Source organism: Balaenoptera physalus (genome assembly GCF_965194825.1).
Source record: "Balaenoptera physalus genome assembly, chromosome: 6".
Lineage (NCBI taxonomy): Eukaryota > Metazoa > Chordata > Mammalia > Artiodactyla > Balaenopteridae > Balaenoptera > Balaenoptera physalus.
In genome coordinates, this window is record NC_138885.1 from 44,682,165 (window position 1) to 44,705,415 (window position 23,251).

The window sequence follows — 23,251 nt, forward strand, 5'->3', positions numbered from 1 at the left end:
AGATCCTGGAATGCAATTAAATTTTTAAAAAAACCCCGCAGGGCTCTCACCATCTGAAAGGAGGATTTTATGTATTCGGCATTACACATTGTGATCCTTTAAAGGCTTTTGCAAGGGGCTGTTAACTCCCTGAATGGACAGAGCTGTCACATTTAAAAGCTGTTTTTCATTTTAATCCCCTCCGTTTTGGGTCTGACATCCAATGGTGATTCCATTACCTTCTACTGAGGGGAACAAACAGATAAGCCGACATAAAATTGGAAAGATTAGCTTCTGAAAATGGCGTGTTTCAGGCGGATTTTTAGTGCAAAGAGGAAATACTTGGCAGTGTTGGTGCTAAGCTCCATAGGACCCTTGGTGCACTGGGCCCTGGCTGGGCTCTGGCTGGCAGTGCTCAGGGGAGGGTTGGAAGCGAGGTCCCTGGGTGCCGGCTGCCTGGGGAAGAGAGGGCTGGGCCTTTGTTCAGCGCGGGAGGCTGGGAAGGGCTTCTCTCTCGTCCCCGTGCCTCACTTTGTGGCCCTCTTCTGCACACGGATTTAGATGGATGGAGACACGCAGTGTTTTTCCTTCTGCCCAAAGGGACACCTGGAGGCCCTGGAAGGGTGCAGGCTGCCCTGCTGTGAGGAGTTGCCAAGTGATTTTTAATGAGCCTGTCTGAGTGCATTGGTGCTCTTGCGCTGACAGGCCCCCTGCTCTCCCATCTTAAGTGTTTCAGGAAACTCTGTCCTGCTTGGGAGGCTGAGGAGGCCACGGGGGCTGGAACAAAGGGAGTCTTGTTCCGTGGCCAGTGGCCTGGATCTGGTTTCTGCTTTCACATGTGCTCCGAGAAGGCCACCTTCAGAAGTGGGAAAAGTTTTTGAAGAGGATTATACAGATGCAAGCATTAAAATGTCTCTTCTTTTTGCTTTCTGGGAGAAACGAGATGACGGAGCGGGACATTCCACTCGAGTCCATCCCTGATCCTCCAGCCCACTGAACTTGTCGTTGTTCTCTCAGTTCCGACCTTTGTTCTGTTACTCCCATCTCCTCTCCTCTGCCCACATCCTCTTTGTCCATCCTTAATCTTACTCATCCCTCAGGATTTGGTGTCTCTCAAGGAAGCCATCCATATCATCCCAGCTGAAGGGACTTTTCTGTTCTCTGAGTTTCTATAGCTCTTTGCCTCCTGACCACCTTTTACTGCCTGAGGTGACTGTTTATTGTATGTGTACATGTGCATTTCATTTGCAAAGCAGTCAACATAGATGCAGTGAAGACCTTTATGGAACACTGCGACGGTCCAGCCACCGCAGAGGGTCCCGACGGAGAGGGGCAAGGGACTGAATAGCACCGCGAGTATGGGGTCAGAAGGACCAAGACAACTGATGGTTGCAAGGCACTTTATTTAGAATCTACTGAATCTTATTTGGACAGAAGAGGAAACCATGAAGTTGCTTATCGTCTCAGTTCAGTCACCACCATGGACGTCAGCAAGTTTACAACGACCTTGAACATTAACTTCTCTTAACTAGGCACGCACAGGCCCCAGCCATAAGGAACAACCAAGACTCTCAGTTCCCTGGGGTCTCCTGGCCTGAGATAGCTTTGCTGATCTCTTTTACATTCCCCAGGCCTGGAACAAAGAGTGCATTCCAAGTCAAGGAAACAAAGCCCTTAAGTGACTTTGCTTTTTGTGAGAGACATACTGGTAACTCTCTCAGGAGTTACCTCCGGCTAAGACTGCATGCCTCCCACAGGTCCCCCTTTTTTCTTTTTTAATGCATGTTGTTGTAAACGCAAACCATGGAGCTCAGTACTGAGACGAACATATCGGTGCAGAACAAATTTTACAAAGCATGGGATAATTGCCAACATAAAACACATAATGGCTAGAGATAAGCCACCCTGAATCCAGTTTTGGGGATTGAGCCAATGTAGTTGACTAACCAACCCTTTTTATAATTTCTGTTGGATCACTTTCATCTAGGTGCGATTCTTGTATAGCTTGAATTTCTGCATTTAATTTACATATATCTAAACTAATTTTGCTGTCAGACCATACACTAAGAATATGCATTTTGATTCTTTCCCAATCCCAGTCAGATTCATTGTACTTATGCGCCGTTACACAGATCCAAGAATATTTAGCATGACAATTCAATTTCATTCTAATCTTTAGAGCATTAATTTGATCTCCCAGACTTAAGACCACATCTTTTAATTCATCAAGTTCAGTTTTTAATTGGGAATCCATATGACTTTGAAGAGCCAAAGCCACACTGGTACTTTTAGATAACTGGTTGACAAAGTGGGCTTCATTCACGCTTTTGGATAGAGCAATCCCGGCCGTGGCTGCAGTGGCAGATAAAGCAGCCAACATAGCCAAAAACATTGTCATAGGGGTAAAAGAAGTCCTTTGAGCAGTCACTAATTCCTGAACTTGAGCCACCAACTTCTTCAATTGACCCCAAGTCGGAGGATCACTTTGCCGAGTGCTTCGTGCTGGATGCCTCCTTTTCCGACCTCTTCTCTTGGGATCCATCCCTGGAGTAGTCTTCACATTCAGCGAGAGGCGCCGCATCCTCCGAATCAGCTGCGGGGTCTTTCTTGCCATCTATCTGTCTAACGAAGCTTTCAGGAAGCCACCGAGGGGAATCAGCACTTCTAGGAAAAACACAAACATGACCTCGACCCCAGATTAAAACTGGATCAGGTCCATTCCATATATTTGTCAGAGGGTCCTTCCAGAGCACCTGTGCCGAAGCTCCTTGAGCTGTGAAAGTGGCCATCAGACGTTCAAAAGCTGTGTTACCTGCTCGATCAACTGTCAAAAAATTTAAAATAAACAAGGCATGATTCAATAAGGCATGGGGTGTCTTAGCATATTCCCCCTTTTGTATTTTAGAAAGAGTGAGCTTTAGAGCTTGATTCGGACGTTCAACAATGCCTTGTCCTTGAGGATTGTAAGGAATACCAGTAAGGTGAGTAATGCCAAAAGTAGCACAGAAAGAAGCAAAAGAAGTACTAGTATAGCCAGGGGCATTATCCGTTTTAAGTATTTGGGGAATTCCCATGAAGGCAAAACAATGAAATAAGTGGGTAATAACATGCTTTGTGGCTTCTCCAGTCTGGGCAGTAACACAAAGGAAGCCAGAATAAGTGTCAATAGTTACATGAACAAACTGAAGCTTTCCAAAGGAAGAAACATGAGTAACATCCATTTGCCATATATGAGCAGGGCGAAGACCGCGAGGATTGACTCCCAGGATGAGGAACTGGGAGATGTGGAGCCCATTGGGAACATCGTTTAACAATTTGTCTAGCGGCCTCTCGAGAAACGGCAAATTGTTTTTGTAACATGGCTGAAGATTGATGATGTAAAGAATGAGAATTTTGAGCGTGTTGCACAGCAGCAGGCTGGGTCACAACACCTGCTAAAGATTTAGTGAGAGAATCTGCCAAAGTGTTACCAAAAGTCAATGTTCCAGGCAGGGAAGAATGTGCTCGGATATGAAGCACTGCGACGGGACCTTGATGTGTACGAATTAAATGCTGTAAAGTCATAAAGGTATGAAATAATTGATCATCATTAGTATGGCCAAGTGTGGCAGTTTCCAAAGCTACTAGGACCTCAACTAAATAACGACTATCAGAATATAGATTAAAAGATACCGTGGAAAATTTTTGAAAGGCCATAATAATGGCATGTAATTCAACTCGCTGAGCAGAGCGTAGGTTAGTACGTTCTTTAATTTGGATGCCAGTATCTGTGATTATAGCTGCAATGCCATTAGATGATCCATCTGTAAAAACAGTAAAGGCATTTGGTAGAGGGAAACGTTTAATGACTGTGGGAAAAATGTAAGGAGTAGTGAGACTAAATTGTATTAATTTATCAGCAGGATAATGGTTATCTATAGGGCCAGAATACCCACAAAAGGCTAATCCCCATACATTGCTGTGCTGCAATAACCAAGTGAAATGTTCTGAATTATAAGGCAAAATTATGTGTGTAGGGTCATAGCCAAAAAGCTGCATACATCGAGTTCTTCCCATCTGCACTAAAGAAGCAGTTAATTCATAATAAGGAGTAATAACTTTAGAAGGAGTTACTTTCATATGAAGCCATTCAAGAATCCCCACAGGTTGCCACAAAACTCCCATAGGGACATGTGGAGTAGGACAAATGATTAATTTTACAGGCAAATCTAAATGTATACGAGTTAATTGCGCTTGCTGTATAGCAGCATTGACCAATTGTAAGGCCTTGGCTCCCTGAGAAGTCAGTGTACGTGGAGATAAAGGGTTAGAATCGCCTTTTAAAATATCAAACAAAGGTTGTAATTGGGCAGTAGTTAATTTTAAAGAAGGTCTCAACCAATTAATGCCTCCTAAGAGTTTTTGAACATCATTTAATGTATGTAACTGGTCAGTACGTATCTCAATTTTCTGTGGAATAATTTGTGTGGCATTGATAAATTTTCCCAGATAAGCAAAAGGGGATGTTTTTTGAATCTTATCATCTGCTATTACTAGGCCAAAAGTTTGAAGTGATTTTTGTAGTTGTTCAAAAGCATGCTGTAACATAGTGACATTAGAATGAGCTAATAATATATCATTCATGTAATGAATTAAATATAAAGAAGGAAACTGAAGACGGACAGGTTGCAATGCCTGAGCAACATATTTCTGACATAGAGTAGGATATTAGCCATACCTTGAGGCAACACCCTCCACTGATATCGTTGCATAGGCTCTCGAAAGTTAACAGCAGGCACACTAAATGCAAAACACTTTTTATCTTCAGGATGTAAGGGAATAGTAAAAAAAAAATCCTTTAAATCTATAACAATAATATGAAAAGTATAAGGAATGGCCGAAGGAGAAGGAAGACCTGGTTGTAATGCTCCCATAATTAGCATAGTTTGATTGACAGCCCTTAAATCTTGTAATAGTCGATATTTTCCTGACTTTTTTTGTATAACGAATATTGGAGTGTTCCAAGGACTAATAGAAGGTTCTAAATGTCCTAATGATAATTGCTCATTGACCAATTGGCGAGCAGCTAATAATTTCTCCTGAGTCAGGGCCATTGGTCCACCCACACAGGTGAATCACTCAACCATGTTATGGAATCAGCAGTGAGTGGAGGAGACTCCAAGGCGCCTAAGAAAAACCCAGTCCCTGTCTATTAGTGAAAGTCCTTGGAACAACAGGTTCATCAATTCCCTGTTGGTTAATGTCTAAGCCTCCATTAGGAAAAAAACGTTGGTTCAATAACGTATTAGTCACAGTAGGGTTAGGGCTATACAATAACATTCCCATATCTTTAAGTATATCATGGCCCCATAAGTTAATGGGCAATCCAGGAACAATGTGAGGTTGAAAATAACCCATATGCCCTTCTGAATCCTGCCATTTTAATAATTGAGCACTTTGCAGAGGAGCAGTTGTTTGTCCTATTCCTTGTAGCTCCGAAATGGATGAATGAACAGGCCATTGTTTTGGCCAATGAATTTGGGTCATAACTGACATGTCAGCTCTAGTATCTAAGAGCCCCAAAAACCATTTACCATTAATCATCAATTGCATCTGTGGGCATTGCCTTTCTATTTTTTGAACCCAATAAGTTGCATTAGAGGAGCCAAAAGCTTTAGTTCCCCTCTTCTGATGTTGTAATATGTTTCCCTCAGGCACATATGGAAATAGAATAAGTTGAGCAATCTTATCACCTGAGTTAATAGTAATAATTTCTTTTCAAGGTGTAAGCCATAATTTTAATTTCTCCCTCATAATCAACATCTACAATTCCTGGCAGGATAGTTAATCCTTTCATAGAAACACTACTCCGGCCTAATATAAGGCCAGCTGTCCCCGGAGGTAAAGGCCCAAAAACTCCTGTAGATAAAGCTTGAGGCTCCATTCCAGGTGTTAATACATATCTGGAGGAGGCACTGAGGTCCAATCCTGCACTATCGGGTGTGGTTCGGAACAGGGAGGAGATACCGGGCCGAGATTTTGCTTCATAAAACTCTTGGGTATAGTCTGAGGAGGACAAATAGACAGGTTTCCTAGACTCTTGGGGACACTCTGTGGAGGGCAGATGATCATTGCCCATATTGTTTGGCGGGGCCGCAGAGGGCCCCGCAAGAAGTTTCCCAACAGAGGAGTTCCATCTCTATGGGTCTGAGATCGACATTCCTTAGCCCAGTGTTTTCCTCTCTGACATCGAGGACACAAATCAGGTGCCCTGGGTCCTGTAGGCGCCTCCACCCCTAGGCTAGCCTTGGCACCGGGGGGAGCCCTACAGTCTTTGGCAAAATGACCAGGTCTGCCACATTTAAAACATGGACCCCTTTTTCTAGTAGGTTGGACTATGCCAGCTTTTTTTTTTTTTTTTTTTTTTTTTATTATTTTTTTTATTTTATTTATGGCTGTGTTGGGTCTTCGTTTCTGTGCGAGGGCTTTCTCCAGCTGTGGCAAGCGGGGGGCCACTCTTCATCGCGGTGCGCGGGCCTCTCGCCATCACGGCCTCTCTTGTTGCGGAGCACAGGCTCCAGACGCGCAGGCTCAGCAATTGTGGCTCACGGGCCCAGCCGCTCCGCGGCATGTGGGATCCTCCCAGACCAGGGCTCAAACCCGTGTCTCCTGCATTGGCAGGCGGATTCTCAACCACTGCGCCACCAGGGAAGCCCTATGCCAGCTTTTGTAAGTGCGGCAGCAATGGCAGTTCCTTGTACATAAGCAGGTCCAATATCTGAGCAAAGGCGAATATAATCCTCTTAAGGTTCCTTTTTTTTCCAGGGTCTAATAGCCGCCTGGCAAGCACTATTAGCATTTTCGAAAGCCAATTGTCTCACTATAATAGTTCCTGTAGGGCCATCCACTATCAAGCGCCCCACTGCCTGAAGCAGCCGATCCACAAAATCTGCATAAGGTTCATCGAGCCCTTGTCTAATTTTTGAAATATCTTCTGTTTTTTGAGTAGAAGGCAATTTCCTCCAGGCTTGTAGAGCTAAATAATTAATTTGAGGATAAGCTATTGCTGGATAAGTGAGCTGATCTTGCAAAGACGTATATTGTCCTTCTCCTACCAACATGTCATAACCAATAGGGATATTGTGAGCACCGTTCTTTTCAGCTTGCTTAGCAGCCCTCTCATAAAAGTCTGATTTCCACATGAGGTAATCCCCACCATTCAAGCAGGCTCGTGCAATAGATTTCCAACCTGAGGGAGGTAAAGCCTCCCCGGCTATAGTATCAATCATAGCTGTTGTAAAAGGGGCTGTAGCCCCGTATTGGGCACATGCTGCCTTCAGATCTTTCAAAACTTTAAAAGGGATAGCCCGATGTTCCCTAATACCCTGCTGAGGATTATTAGGATCTGGTCTTTCAATAACCGGGCAGCAAAACAAAGGATCTTCTCCTCTTTGCATTGCCCCTTGAATAGCCCTCTGCAGCGGGCTCAAAGGGACAGCATCATGTGACTTACTCACATTCAGTTTTTTAAGAGACTTTTCCACCAGATCTAATAAAACATCATCATTAGGATATTTATTCTTTTCATATCGTGCAGCTTCCTCAGCAAGATTAAAAGGCACATCCTCATCTGAAAAAGGAGGGCTGATTGCAACCTCCGCAAGCGGCGGAGCAGAAGATATAGGCTTAATGTATTCCCCTTCAGAAAGGCGGGGTACAGAATCATGGGGGGGTTCCAAGCATTCCTTGATCAAATTCCATAAACTAAAAGTAATAATCGGAACTTGAGTTGGGCCATTGGCCTTATAATGATTGCGAAGATCTTCCCCTACTTTCTCCCATATAGCGGCATCTATAGAACCTCCCTCAGGAAACCAAGGAGAAACCTCATATACATGCTGTAAGAATTCAGAGATCTGTGAGGTAGATACTTTTGTGCCCCGTGCCTTTAACATAGACAGCAGCACTTGGGCGAATAACTCACGCTCCTTGGAGCCTTTTTGTCCCATCTTATTTTACTTCTGACTCTTATTTGCCTTATGCCTCTTATTTTCCCTTTTTAGGATTCGTGGCGGCCACTTACTTTTCTATATTCTGCATAAGGATCCACTTACCTCTTTTTCTATATTTCCTCAGCTGTCAGGTCCCTGTTCGGGCGCCACTTGCGATGGTCCAGCCACCGCAGGGGGTCTTCCAGGTCCCCACGGAGAGGGGTAAGGGACTGAATAGCACCGTGAGTATGGGGTCAGAAGGACCAAGACAACTGATGATTGCAAGACACTTTATTTAGAATCTACTGAATCTTATATAGACAGAAGAGGAAACCATGAAGTTGCTTATCGTCTCAGTTCAGTCACCACCATGGACGTCAGCAAGTTTACAACGACCTTGAACATTAACTTCTCTTAACTAGGCACGCACAGCCCCCAGCCATAAGGAACAACCAAGACTCTCAGTTCCCTGAGGTCTCCTGGCCTGAGATAGCTTTGCTGATCTCTTTTACATTCCCCAGGCCTGGAACAAAGAGTGCATTCCAAGTCAAGGAAACAAAGCCCTTAAGTGACTTTGCTTTTTGTGAGAGACATACTGTCTCCACCAGGAGTTACCTCCGGATAAGACTGCATGCCTCCCACAGAACACCCCTCTGTCTCACACACACACCACACACATCCATCCTCACCACGTGCATACCCCACACCCGCCACGCCACACACCCACCACCCATCGATAGCCCTGCACACGCATCCACATGCCACTCACACCCACACACTGCACACACCACACATACCACAGGTACACACACTACACAAACACACAGCCACACCACACCCAAACTCCATACACAGAAATCAACACTGCACACACACCCACATGACACACATCCACACCACACACCACACATCCACATGTACCACACACCCACACTATGTATGTGAACACCACACACACACACACACACACACACACACACACACACAGATTGTTTTGGCAGCCTTAGTTTACTGAGCATAAAGGCCCTCACCACTCTTGGGTTTCCGAGCTAGAGCAAGCATCCCAGCCCCTAAACCTGCGGTAGACAGGACATCACTCTGTCACTGTGGGGATGGGGGTATTATTAGGTGTTCTCCAAATGAACGTGTGCTCCTTCTCATGTGATTTTCGGGTTGGGTCTTCAGGGCAGCAAAACAGGAAGTGTCCAGACTCATCCTGGTTCTGCCTTGGTTCTTACCCTGCCAAAGGCAAACAAAGGATGTCAATACTTGTATGCACCCAGAATCAATTGGAAGATAAATCCGTTGAAAGGGAAAGCATCTAGGGAAACAGATTTGAGTCAACTATAAATGATTTTTGGATTATTGATCATTCTTCTTTGGCTGTGGGCCACTGAAGAGAAGCTAAAGGATTATGATGAATTATTAAAGAGCTCTGGGTGGCAGTGTGGGAGGCACTCTTTGGACCCTCTTGAGTCAGATTGGCCCAGTGATGTCGCATTTGACTGTGTTTTCACTGTAGGTACCATTTCTGCCAGCAAATTCCGTAGTCCAGAGCAGGTGAGGTCCAATATTTGATTTGTTACATGTTTTATGATGGTCTAGGAGAAGTGAAGTCTCAGTGATTTGGTTTTGTTTTCATTAGATATATATATTAATGGTTTGGGGTGGAAACATGTTTTTCAGACTCTTCAAGTCAAGTAAACCCCAGCACCTGCTTGAGAGAATGTATCATGAGCTGAATAATAACATTTATTGTCGCTAAGCACATTATATATATTTAATTTAAATTCTACAGTAATTCTATGCAGTAGACACTATACCAAGTATCATAAGCAGTGGGAGGAAATACATATGCCCTGGCCACCCTGCCTTTAGGGAGTGTACAGTTAAACTAAAAAAACAACAGGTGTTTCAAATGATTTAGGGTCCTTAGCAGATGAGGCATTCCAGGAGAGTACCTGTTTTCCGAGTAAGAGCCAGAGGCCAGGTGTGTCTGAATTCGGCTTTTCTCTTGCTTTGAACAGAGTGGAAGGTCGGGAATCAGGTGCGTGAAGGAGGACTCATAATGGAAAGTGCTTTGTGGCCTGTAGTCGGTGCCAGGGTTCATGCAGCTTCTTGCTTTTGGTAACTCAAATGTCGTCTTGGAAGTCATCTTGTTAGAGAAGCACCAGGCAGTGAACCTCTGAAAGAAAAAGAGGACTTGACTGAGGAAAACAAAGCAGATCTTGCAGGTGTTGGGCAGATTTTGAACGAAGATGTATGAGTCAAAGTTGTAAAGGCTGTTGAGCATCCCTGGAAAGCTAAAGAGCAGACTGGCTTTGCTTCCAGTTCCATTTCGTCCTAGAGTTTTAGAACTTCTGAAAGGCACGTGTGATTCTCTGGGAAGACAGTTGCTGGCAATCACTTTAGACGTGTGTTGGTATGCTGACGAGTTGTTTAACCTGTGATAGAACTTTTAAGTGTTCCTTTTGGTGTGGGCGTGAAGAAGGCTCTCTAGGAGTTGTGCACCGAGGTCCTTGCTAAGCCTGTTGCTTGAAACACTTCTAGAGCTCTTCTTTAGGAATTGCTTTCAGGTCCTTTGCTGTCTCTTTTTGAAACTCTTCAGAGGTGGCAAATTCTGGATCTTGAAAATGGATTTAGTGATAGACCAAATAACAGAAACATTCACCTATCCATCCACACCTTAGGTAAAATGAATAGAAATGGAAAAAGGCAGGGAAAGAACAAGAGAATATTTTACAAGCAGATTTATGTATTAGAAACAGTCAAAAATTATTTGGAGCAGTTTGGGCTGGGAATTACAGATTTTAAAAAGAAATCGATAAAATGGACTTTCTTGATTGGTGTGTAAAGTGCTACTGAAGGTATTTCCAGAATAAGTTTCTTAGAAATTTTTGAGCAATGATGATGTGAACGAAACTGTATCTATCAGCTCTCAAGGTGATTTCATTAAGGCAGATTAACTTGGATTTGTAGGTTCTGGTCAGTTTGTAAAATTTCCAAAACAACAAAGTCCACATTTAGTATGTTACAGTCACACATGTAACCTCATTCTTTCTCCCTTTCTGTCCTTCCTTCCCTCCTTCCTACCCACACGCTCACCCACATACACACTGATCTGCTGCCCGCAGTGACAGCAGGAGGGGATGTTGGGGGCCTTCAAGGCCGGCAGGACATGCTCTCCCCTGCCTGGTTGAGTTGTCCCGCTAACTGTTGGTCTGTTGGCAGGTCGGGTAGATCTCCTAGGGAGCAGGCAGTCCTGCGTGGTGCTCCCTGTTCCACGGAGTCCTGTTTAAGAAGCCCAGGTTCGGTCCCTTCTCTCTCTCTCACATGTCGCCCAGCGCTCTTTAGCTCCCTGTGTTTGTCTTTTTCACTCACTAGGGGAAGCTACACGACCCTCAACTCATGGGCATCATCCCAAGGATCGCACACGACATCTTTGACCATATCTATTCCATGGATGAAAACCTGGAGTTCCACATCAAGGTGAGTGCTATTATTGAGTCCCAAGAGAAGAAACTGAGCCCCAAATCGTGTTTCTTTGCTCTTCTCTTTTATGTACACGTAGAAGATTTTATCTAATTTAAATGACATTCCTGTGATCAGCAGAACCATATTTATTAGTTAATGACTCAGGCTAATACTGAGGAAATACTGAGATAAAGTAAAAGCCCTTTTTAGGATGGAATCATCTTGGTAGTTGTCTGAATTCTACCCTTTACCCTGTGGATTTCTGTAGATCTGACTGGCATGTGTCCATGATTGGATGAGGACAGCAATTCCCAAAGTGTGTTCCATGGAATACAATCCCTCATATTATTACTCAGTGCGCTACCACGGAAAAGGCGTATGTGGTCAAATTAGCTGGGAAAACGCTTTGTTGAACAATGTTAAATTTACCCCAAGTTTAAATATGCTAATGTGTAATGCAGTTCTGCAAAGTGGACATGTACTATATTACATTTCCTATCTTATTTGACTGTGGACATACTTTACCCTCCTTGGAGGATGACAGACTAGTATTTTGAGGAGCGCATTCTGAGAAATGTTCGGAAAGGGAATTCTTTTCCTCCTTGTTTTTGTTTTTGTTTTTCAAACCTATGTTCTGGCTTAAATTTGAATTGAAAGAGAGATTTCTACTCTCAACTCTAGCTGTGCATTCATAACATTTGGTAGAAGGGGTATATTCATTGGAACGCCTTTGTTTGCAAGTGACTGAAACCTACTTGTTTAAGCAAATAGAGGAAGTTGTTATAAGATACAGAATCTGACAGCAGGCATGGGGGCGGGGAGTTGTGGAGAAGTAAGAAATCCAGGCTCTGCTTTTCCTATTTTTTTTTTAACTTAAAAAAAATTGCGATATAGTTCACATACCATAAATTTAACCTTTTTAAAGTGTACAGTTTGATGGTTTTTAGTATATTTTCAAAATTGTACAACCATGATCACTATTTACTTCCAGAACATTTTCATTACCCCCGAAAGAAACTCCATCTCCATTACAGTCCCCATGTTTCTTAATTTCTTTAATCCCCACCCTCTTGCTTAATTTCTTTCCCTTGTTCCAGACCATCTTTCTCTTTTCTGTGTGTGGGAAATGGCAGCTCCTGCTCTACATTCCCTTATTTCCACTTCCTCATTCCCCTGGGGAGGGGCCCATTGGCCCAGCCTCCAGTAGGTACCCCCCACCCCCAGCTCCGATGAGCTGTGTCCAGGATGCACGTGGCTGGTAGGGTCCCCGCCACAGCGACTGGGGACAGGGTTGACAAGGGGGTGGAGGAGAAAGGGGCAGTTAGCAGACTTGCAGGTGAGCAGATCAACCAAGAGGCTGATCATCCTTGAAGGCTGGGACCCAAGTGCCTAGGCCCATCATTTTAGAGGTGAGAAACCGAAGTTCAAAGATATAGAGCCAGATGGCCAGAGTGACATATCAAGTCCTCGGCAGAGTTGAGATTTATTGATTTAATTTATTGATTTAATTTATTTATTTTTGGCTGCATTGGGTCTTTGTTGCTGCACGCGGGCTGTCTCTAGTTGTGGTGAGTGGGTCTACTCTTCGTTGCAGTGCATGGGCTTCTCACTGCGGTGGCTTCTCTTGTTGTGGAGCACGGGCTCTAGGCGCAAGGGCTTCAGTAGTTGTGGCTCATGGGCTTCAGTAGTTGTGGCTCACGGGCTCTAGAGCGCAGGCTCAGTAGTTGTGGCACGTGGGCTTAGTTGCTCTGTGGCATGTGGGATCTTCCCAGACCAGGACTTGAACCCGTGTCCCCTGCATTGGCAGGCAGATTCTTAACCACTGCGCCACCAGGGAAGCCCCAGAGTTGAGATTTAGATTCTTGATCTGACCAACCCCACATGCAGTACCTGTTCCATTATATTAAATTTCCACCTTTACTTATTTCTGCTGTGTACCTTCCCCAAATTATATAAAAACAAGTCAGAAACTGTTTGCCCAATTATAAAGTACATCCGGCAAATCTTTTTGTTTACAGCTCCTTTTGTTGACTGAAGCCAGCTTCTCCTCCTTGCTAGAGTTCTTTATATCTGAGGATACAGACACTTGTCGCTTTGATGGGATCAAGATTTAGGAGCTTAGTGCATCTTTAAGGCTGTTTGCATTTAAATACCTTAAACTACTATAGGGTTCTTATGGGATAATCCTGGAGTAAGATGTTAAACCAATTATTGCCGTCAAAATAGGGTCTCATATTAGAATCTTATTAAGATAAAAATAGCCCCAGCATGAAGGGGATGGAGAGGAGGAACAACACTCACGTCTAGGGCTGAATTTTACAGCCCAGGTTCCTGTCCTGCATTTGTAGTTAGGCTGTCTTATTTCACAAATAATAATTGTAAATGGACAAGTTAGTTATTGACTGCTTCTTATTTTGAACTGAGTAGTTACAGGCTTAATCAAGAAAAAGAGGCTTGATTAAGGCAATATTGAAAATCTGTTCCTTAAAGTGAGTCTCACAGAGGTTTTATTTATTTTTACATCTTTATTGGAGTATAATTGCTTTGCAGTGTTGTGTTAGTTTCTGCTGTATAACAAAGTGAATCAGCTATATGCATACATATATCCCCATATCCCCTCCCTCTCACCCTCCCTATCCCACCCCTCTAGGTGGTCACAAAGCACCAAGCTGATCTCCCTGTGCTATGCGGCTGCTTCCCACTAGCTATCTATTTTACATTTGGTAGTGTATATATGTCCATGCCACTCTCTCACTTCATCCCAACTTCCCCTTCCCCCCGCCCTGCCGTGCTCTTAAGTCCATTCTCTACGTCTGCCTCTTTATTCCTGTCCTGCCCCTAGGTTCTTCATAACCATTTTTTTTTTTTTTAAGATTCCATATATATGTGTTAGCACACGGTATTTGTTTTTCTCTTTCTGACTTACTTCACTCTGTATGACAGACTCTAGGTCCATCCACCTCACTACAAATAACTCAATTTCGTTTCTTTTTATGGCTGAGTAATATTCCATTGTATATATGTGCCACATCTTCTTTATCCATTCATCTGTCAATGGACACTTAGGTTGCTTCCATGTCCTGGCTATTGTAAATAATGCTGCAATGAACATTGTGGTACATGACTCTTTTTGAATGATGGTTTTCTCAGGGTATATGCCCAGTAGTGGGATTGCTGGGTCATATGGTGGCTCTATTTTTAGTTTTGTAAGGAACCTCCATACTGTTCTCCATAGTGGCTGTATCAGTTTACATTCCCACCAACAGTGCAAGAGGGTTCCCTTTTCTCCACACCCTCTCCAGCATTTATTGTTTGTAGATTTTTTGATGATGGCCATTCTGACCGGTCTCACAGAGGTTTTAAACATTATTTCTGAACATGCTTTCTCCTAGTGCCAAACAATGCTTATTTATTTTTCTTCCATCTGGTTTTACAAAGTAGTTGAGGTGACAAAAATAACAAAATTCAACGCCCCACTCCAAAGCAGCCACTATGTGCTATGGTAAAAAGAAACTAATAAATCAGAATTCCCTTTCTACTTATATTAAATGTGAACAAGATTCTAATTGCCAGATTTCCTAATATCTAGTTCACAACCGGTCTTTGGATGTCATTAATTTTCTCTGTAACCTGTGGAAATAAGGGCACAAGCTTAAGATCTCAAAGATAACAGAAAAGTCTTAATGAAGACCAGACAATTCTGAAATACATAGAATGGGTTGGAACCAGGGTTGAATGGGCTGCAGAAGGGCTGGGTTAGAAATGTCTAAGGTTCGAGGCCAAGCAGACCCTAGGATTCCAGCCACATGGAGAGGTTTCCAGAGCAGTAGGTCTTTCAAAGGTCAGGTAGTTGTATCTGTGACAGAGAGGGTCAGTGACAGGCCTGTTTGACAGACATTCAAGCAGGCAGAGGTTGTCAGGCAGAGGATGCTCAGCTACAGATTCCAGGGTTTGAAGCCAGGACCCCAGATCTCAGAGAAACGAGGCATCAGGAGGTTCCAGGCTGAGACACGGACAAAAGGTAATGAACCAGGGCTGAGCTGGGTTGGGATTAGTGCTGGGTTAGGGAGTGTTCACTTTTCCCTGCCTCGAGGCAGGACTGGTCCAGAGCTGGGATGTAGGGGTGAGATTTTAAAGGTAGACTTACATCCCAGCTTTACAACTACTTTTCAACTTTTAAAAACACCTTTTTGGCTCAATCCTCTTTAGATTTCAAAAAAAAAAAAAACCCCATGAACTTGAGGGAGAGAACAGTTGATCTGGTCTGCAGAAGGCAAGTGTAGACGGTACAGAGTCCTAGAGGGGATTTTTGATATCATCACGTCGAATGGCTTCCTTTGACAGATGGGAGCACTGAGGTCTAGGGTCTCGGTTACTTGTGAATTAAATCTCCAAGATCACGTATCCAGTTAAAGTTGTTCTCAGATATCGGCCTGAGATAAGGTAAGAATCACCTGGGGAGTTTAGAAACGGATTCCTAAATCCTATTCTTGGAGATTCTGATTCAGGAGGGTTGCAGTAGGGTTCAGGGCAATTTAAACAGACGCTATGGGAGATGCTGATCTAGGCAGCGCTGGGACTGAAGTTTGAGAATAACTAATCGGAAGGCGTCCTTTCCCTCTCACAGTCTAGTTGTGTTTCATTAAATTGCATTTTGTTCAGATCCTTCCTGGACTCCCCAGAGCTGGCCACTATCACCAGCTCTCTCCCTGTTACTGTGCTGTAGTTCCAAGCAAACTGCCCTTGTCCCCCTCCCCACCTTCTTCACGTGCATGTTTGGAACATGCTCCCTCCCTGGTCTGAAGAGGCTGTTGATGTGATGCCTAAGGTGAGGTCTACTGATTTTTGACAGTTACGTGCAGAGGACGTGTTCTGTTCTAGCCGTTGTCATACCTAGAAGTTTGCTTGGTGCTCATCTAAGGTGAAAAGGTAGAGTCCTCCTATAAGGCTGGCTAGCACAGGATGTAAATAACACCTGGCTGGAAGTGAAGGGAACTCTGATGTGGGGCTGGAGAGTGGCCCATTGAGCAGGGACTTGTAGAGCAAGCTGGCAAGCAGGAAGCAGGAGGCCAGGGGAGTGGGCTGGAGCTCTGCCCTCGAGACTCTGAATCTTCACTTTGTAGCCCTCTTCTTACTCTTCGTGGCATAACAGAAAGCTTTTGCAAGTTCTAATAATTATGTTTTTGAAATACAGGGTGGCATTTCTGTTTCAAAATCAATTTGTTTTTAATCAGGTTTCCTATTTTGAAATCTACTTGGACAAAATCAGGGACTTACTCGATGGTGAGTAACCCGAATTCTTGTCTTTTATTTGTTCTGTAACTGAAGTCCAGAAAGGTTGGCATGATTTACAGCACTTCTGCTTAAGGATTTTACAGAGATGTTCTATTGCCTTCAGGCTATCTGCTTATTCTCAGACAAAGCTTTAACTTGAGTCATTGCAAAGTGATTAGATTTACCTCTGTTCTGTAACAATTTCTATTTTTTCTCCGATACAGGGTCTTTAACTTTTTTTTTCTTCTTTGCATGTCATCATTATGATCTCTGTAGTATCCAAGACAAACTTGGCTGTTCATGAAGATAAAAACAGAGTCCCGTACGTAAAGGTATGAGGAAAACTTGATTGATGATGCAGTTGATTCCTCTCCAGTCACTGTCATAATTATTACATAAGATGCCCAGAATATTACCTAAAAAGTGCATATAGATATTTAATCATGTTCCTTATATTTAATATTCATCTGGTTAAAAAAAACTGACACAATTTCTTCAGTTGTTTCTATGTAAGTATATCACAGATGTCAAATCACATGAGGTAAGAACTGGAGAACTGAACATTTATTATTCACATTTAAAGAGGCTTTGGTATTGAGTACAGTTGTTCATACTTTGCACTTGGGAGAAACCTGTCATAGCATTATGTCTACAACTTCAGTATCTAATTAAAGTTGGTGGCTAGATTGATAGGCAAAGCAAGATTTCATCCATTTCTTTTTCCGTCATTGGTTTCCTTCTTTATTTTCTGTCTCCACTGCTGATGAGTATGGACATGTACTTAAAATCTGACACTTATTTTATGGTTTACTTCTGGGTTTCCTGGCGTTTGCTCAGACTTCTTTTTAATGTAGACTGCAAGCCCTAGACGAGGAGGAAAAGTTGTTGGGTCGACAGTGCAGCCTTTCTCTGGATTGGCAGCTCTAGAAGAGAAGTGGGAAAACGTTTAGCTGTTTCAAAGTCTTGTTGCTTTTCAGTTTTTCAGTGACCAACCTGATCTGGCTGTCTTGCAGGGGTGCACCGAGCGGTTTGTGTCAAGCCCCGAGGAGGTCATGGACGTGATAGATGAAGGCAAAGCAAACCGCCACGTGGCTGTAACGAGTAAGCCTTGGGTGGTGTTTCCTCCCCTCTAAGTTAGGACACAAACATCTGCCTACCAACCAGGTTGGGTGGGGGTAATGAGGTCCAAATGGAATAATGCAGGGGAAGGTGGTTGTAAAGCAGTGACTGGCACTCAAAAACACAGGGGTGTAAGCAGTACCAGCGGGCCTGGGCAGGTCCTGGGAAACAGCGCCTCCTGCTGTCCAGGGGCCTGTTGGGAATGTCGGGTGACACTCACTGACTGGGCCCTGGTAACAGCCTAAGCCTGAACACTGGGGTAAAAAGCCAACCAACCAACTAAAGGGGGAAGAAAGTAAGCTTCTAAGTTCATTTATTTTAACTATGTTATTGTTTAAAAAAATCCAAACCAACAGATTCTATAGGCCAGTCATACGCATGGAAAGAAACCATGTTAGATTTCTGCCCTTTGTAAACGAGGAAAAGAAAGACATGGAGGAGCGGAAGCTTGACTGTAAACTTTTTTTTTTTTTTTTTTTTTTTAATTTTATTTATGGCTGTGTTGGGTCTTCGTTTCTGTGCGAGGGCTTTCTCTAGTTGTGGCAAGCGGGGGCCACTCTTCATCGCGGTGCGCGGGCCTCTCACTACCGTGGCCTCTCTTGTTGCGGAGCACAGGCTCCAGACGCGCAGGCTCAGTAATTGTGGCTCACGGGTCCAGTTGCTCCGCGGCATGTGGGATCTTCCCAGACCAGGGCTCGAACCCGTGTTCCCTGCATTGGCAGGCAGATTCTCAACCACTGCGCCACCAGGGAAGCCCTTGACTGTAAACTTTTTGATGCCTTGTTGGTAACAAACATAGTCAGGTCAGCTGGTTTACCTTGCGATGCCTTCTTCGGCCCGTCTCAGGGAAGCAGGTCATGTGGTGTTAGAGCAGCAGAGCTTCCATGAAAAGATGGGGGCTGTCTGTCTTATTCAGATGAGATGTGCACAGATGAGAATGAGTTCATGTGAAGAGGACTTGAAAGAATGAAGGATTTCTAACTTTTTTTTTTTTTTTAATATTTACTTATTTGGCTGCGCCGGGTCTTAGTTGCGGCACGCGGGATCTTTTAGTTGCGGCATGCAGGCTCTCAGTTGCGGCACGAGGGATCTAGTTCCCTGACCAGGGATCGAACCCAGGCCCCCTGCATTGGGAGCACGGAGTCTTAGCCACTGGACCACCAGGGAAGTCCCTGAAGGATTTCTAGCTTTGAAGAGAGAAAAATATCTGGGGAGGGCATATGGACAATACAGTGTTTCTTAACATATTGTTCATAATATCTTCAAGGTGCTGACATTAAGAAAGAGTCAGCTTGCTTTGTTTGATCTGAATGAGTAGACCACCCAGGATTGTTGAAGGTACATGGAGGCAGATTTTGACCTATCACAAGAAGAACTCTAGTCCTTAATGCTGCCCCAAGTAAAGCCTGCTACCTGGAGAGGTAGTGAGTTCCCCGCATGGTGTAGAAGAGATTCAAGCTTTGCTTGGTTGACTGGTGCTATGATCCTTTGATCCAGAACTGTAATTCTCAACTGTTTCCCTACCCCCACAAATGTATCAGATGATATTCATATACATGGCAAGTTTCATAGGTGAGCCTAGACCTGTATGCAGTGTAGGTTAAACTCTACTTCTTTCTCTTCTGCTTATACACATATAGGAAAGAATGTAAGACTGATATTCTTATACTAATAGCATCTCTCATTTGTAAAGAAGTTTTTCACTGTTTCTTAAATTATTGTTAGTTATGAATTATTCATGACATACCTGAGAGTCCATCTTGGCCCCCTGGTTCAGAACTGTTGGTCCAGAACATTACTATTTTTCTTATCATTCTGGTAAGGTGTTTTTTTTTATTTTGTTACATTATGCATAACATAAAATTTACCATTTTACCACTTTTAAGTGTACAATTTAGTGGCATTAAGTACATTCACAATATTTGCAACCATCACCACTTCCTATTTCCAGAATTTTTTCCAGAATTTTTAATTATCCCAAAGTGAAACTCCATATCCATTGAATAATAACCCTCCATACTCCCTCCTCCCAACCCCTGGTAACCACCATCCTACTTCCTGTCTCAGTGAACTTGACAACTCTAGGTACTTCATATAAGTGGAATGATACAAGTCCTTTTGTGACGTGCTTGTTTCACTCAGCATAATGTCCTCAAGATTCATCCATGTAACATGTGTCAGAATTTCCTTCCTTTTTAAGGCTGAATAATGTTCCATTGTACTCATAGACCACATTTTGTTTTCCATTCATCCACAGATAGACATTGTGTTGCTTCTACCTTTTGGCTATTGTGAATGATGTTGCTATGAACATGGAGGTATTTATAAATATCTGTTCAAGTTCCTGCTTTCAGTTCTTTTGGGTAAATACCCAGAAGTAGAATTGCTGGATCATACGGTAATTCTCCTTTTTATTTTTTAAGGAACGGCCATACTGTTTTCCATAGCAGGTGCACCATTTTATATTCCCACCAACAGTGTGCAAGAGTTTTAATTTCTCCATATCCTTGCCAACACTTCTTATTTTCTGAGTTTTTTTTTTCTTTTTAATCATCATCCCAATGGGTGTGAAGTGCTATCTCATTGAGGTTTTGATTTGCATTTCCCTAATGATTAGTGATGTTTAGCATTTTTTCATATGCTTATTGGCCATTTGTGCATCTTCTTTGTAGAAGTGCTATTCAAGTCCTTGGCCCATTTTTTAAAAATTGGGTTGTTTGGCTTTTTGCTGTTGTTGTTTATTTGTAGGAGTTCTTTATATATTCTGGATCTCAATCCCTTATCAGATATATGATTTACAAATATTTTCTATTCTGTGGGTTGCCTTTTCACCGTTGATAGTGTCCTTTCGCACACAAAAGTTTTTAATTTTGATGAAGTTAAATTTATCTTTTTTGTTGCTGTTGTTGCTTGTGTTTTTTGGTGTCATATCCAAGAAATCATTGCCAAATCTGGTGTCATGAACCTTTTCCCCTATGTTTTCTTCTAAGGTTTTATAGTTTTAGTTTTTACATTTAGGTCTTTGATCCTTTTTGAGTTAACTTTTGTATACGACTTAAAGGAAGAGTCCAACTTCATTTTTGCATGTGGATATCCAGTTTTCAGTTTGGTGAAGAGACTGTTCTTTCGCAATTGAATGGTCACTCTTGACACTCTTGTTGAAAATTATTTGACCATATTATGTGAGGGTTTATTTCTAGGGTCTCTATTTCATTGGTCCATATGTCTACCTTTATGACAGTACCACACTGTTTTGATTACCATAGCTTTGTAGTAAGTTTTGAAATCAGCAAGTGTGAGACCTTCAACTCTGCTCTTTTTAAGGATTGTTTTGGCTATTCAGGGACCCTTGAGATTCATCTGAATTTTAGGATGGACTTTTCTATTTCTGCAAAAAACGTCATTGTGATTTTGATAGAGATGGCATTGAATCTGTTGGTGGTATGGACATCTTAACAATATTAAGTCTTTTAATCCAAGAACAAGGATTATCTTTCCATTTATTTGTGTATTCTTTAATTTCTTTTAGCAACATTTTATAGTTTTCAGTGTATGCCTTTCACTTCCTTGGTTAAGTTTATTCCTAAGTATCTTATTCTTTTTGTTCTTATTTTAAATGGAATTGTTTTCCTAATTTCCTTTTTGGATTGTTCATTATTGTTATATATAATGCAACTGATTTTTATATATTGCATTTGTATCCTGCAACTTTGCCAAATTCACTAGTTCTAACATTTTTGTGGAATCTTTTAGGGTTTTTTTCCACATAATCTGGTTAGATAGTTTTGAGAAATAATTGCTAGTGGGATTGAATAAAACAGTCACTGGGGTCTCTGCCTGCCTGGTGAGCAAAGACAAGGGTCCAAGAAGATTTTTATTTTTGGTACTTGGTCCTAATGAAGCATATTTCATCTTTGAGACCTTCTATGTGCCTAGCATGGGTTATAGAAGAAATGTATGTCTTACTCCTTCCTTAAGAAAGTCATAATTCTTCCTTAAGAAAGCTTATGATATCACTGATAAGGCAAGGCTTACACACATGAAAAAGATGGAATACATCAGGTACTAGTCAGAATGATAAAGGCTGAGGGACTTAAAATGAAGCAGGGGAGGAAAACTTGAGCTCTTCAAGGAGAGAGGTAGGCTGGATTGGGGTGTTGGAGGTTGGCAGCTTCAGGCAGAGCTCGAGACTGTTGTCTTAAACCACTGACCACGATTTTTAGATTAATTTCTTTGCCACGTGAAAATATTTTAAATCTTTCATTTCTAGAATGAGCATTGTTTTGCAGTAGAAATGGTCTCAGATAATTTTTTAAATTGAGTGGACTTACAAAAAACGGAGCTATTAGGCATGATTTGTTGTGTTTTTTATTGAGATGCTTGCTACCGAAATTTATATGTTCTTTGTAGAGCAGTAAACTGTTTTCCTTTTCAGACATGAATGAACACAGCTCTAGAAGTCACAGTATCTTCCTGATTAATATTAAACAAGAGAATGTAGAGACTGAAAAAAAACTCAGTGGGAAGCTTTATCTAGTTGATTTGGCTGGGAGCGAAAAGGTAATTGGTTCTTTATTTGTATTATCCACAATTTCCCTGTTATTTGCTTCAGTGCGCAATGGGATAATTTTTATGTCTTTCTACTCCCTGGTTTTAAAGAGCTTTTAAAGTTTCTGATGTTGTGCTAAGATGTTATTAAATTTAACCTTCATTTCTCTGCTCTTTCTTTTCTGGTCCTGAAGTCCCCTATTCATGTCACAGGAGGTGTTTTGAATGCCAACCTTGATTTATGCCTAATAGACCCTGATGATGACATGAGGCGAGTGTTGGTGTGAACTTAGCCTGGCAAAGGCAGCGGCACAAATGCTGGAGGGACGTGAACTTCTGAGAACAGGAAAGATCTCTGTGTTTTAACAGATTCAGATAGGCCAGGAAGGGGCTTTGACGCTGGAATGCGGCAGGCCCGCCTCTGCAGGTTTGTTTGCTGATAGAAGATCTGGAAGGTGGGGCTCTCCCTGCCTTCCCGGCTTCTCTCTGCAGGAGGCGTGAACTGACCGTGTTCTGTGTGGGCAGCCTCACTCCTTCCAGGCTACGGGGTCTGGAGCCAGTATTTTAGCCACAAGCTCTGACCCTTCTCCGATTTTGTGAGGGTTTTCTTTTGGCATCTGTACCCTGTCCATGCTCTCCCAGGCACTGGCTGAGGCCATACTCCAGGCCGAATAGGCTTCCCAGAAACTCCCCTCTGCCCTCCCAGCCTCACTTCCATAGCACCAGCAGAGGGTCCTGCTGCCACACCCCGGCTGGGGGCACTGCCCACCTCGGATGACATCACAGAGCAAGTCTCTGTGCACGATACCATGTGGCCTCCCTCATCTCTGATGTCGTGCTGACTGTCCGCATCAGGGCCGGCCCTGAAGCTCAGTCAGTCTCCCAAA

General features: G+C 42.9%; 1 protein-coding gene across 2 annotated transcripts in view; it reads left to right on the plus strand.

The window, feature by feature from the left end:
- Positions 1-23,251, plus strand: part of KIF5C (kinesin family member 5C) — a 173,450-nt gene that overhangs the window by 67,899 nt on the left and 82,300 nt on the right. For both annotated transcript variants that reach the window (XM_082464974.1, XM_082464975.1), the window contains exons 4-8: positions 11,334-11,438; positions 16,658-16,706; positions 16,974-17,029; positions 17,711-17,798; positions 22,252-22,376. In XM_082464974.1, the coding sequence (XP_082321100.1) occupies positions 11,334-11,438; positions 16,658-16,706; positions 16,974-17,029; positions 17,711-17,798; positions 22,252-22,376 (423 nt within the window). The remainder of the gene's footprint in view (positions 1-11,333; positions 11,439-16,657; positions 16,707-16,973; positions 17,030-17,710; positions 17,799-22,251; positions 22,377-23,251) is intronic.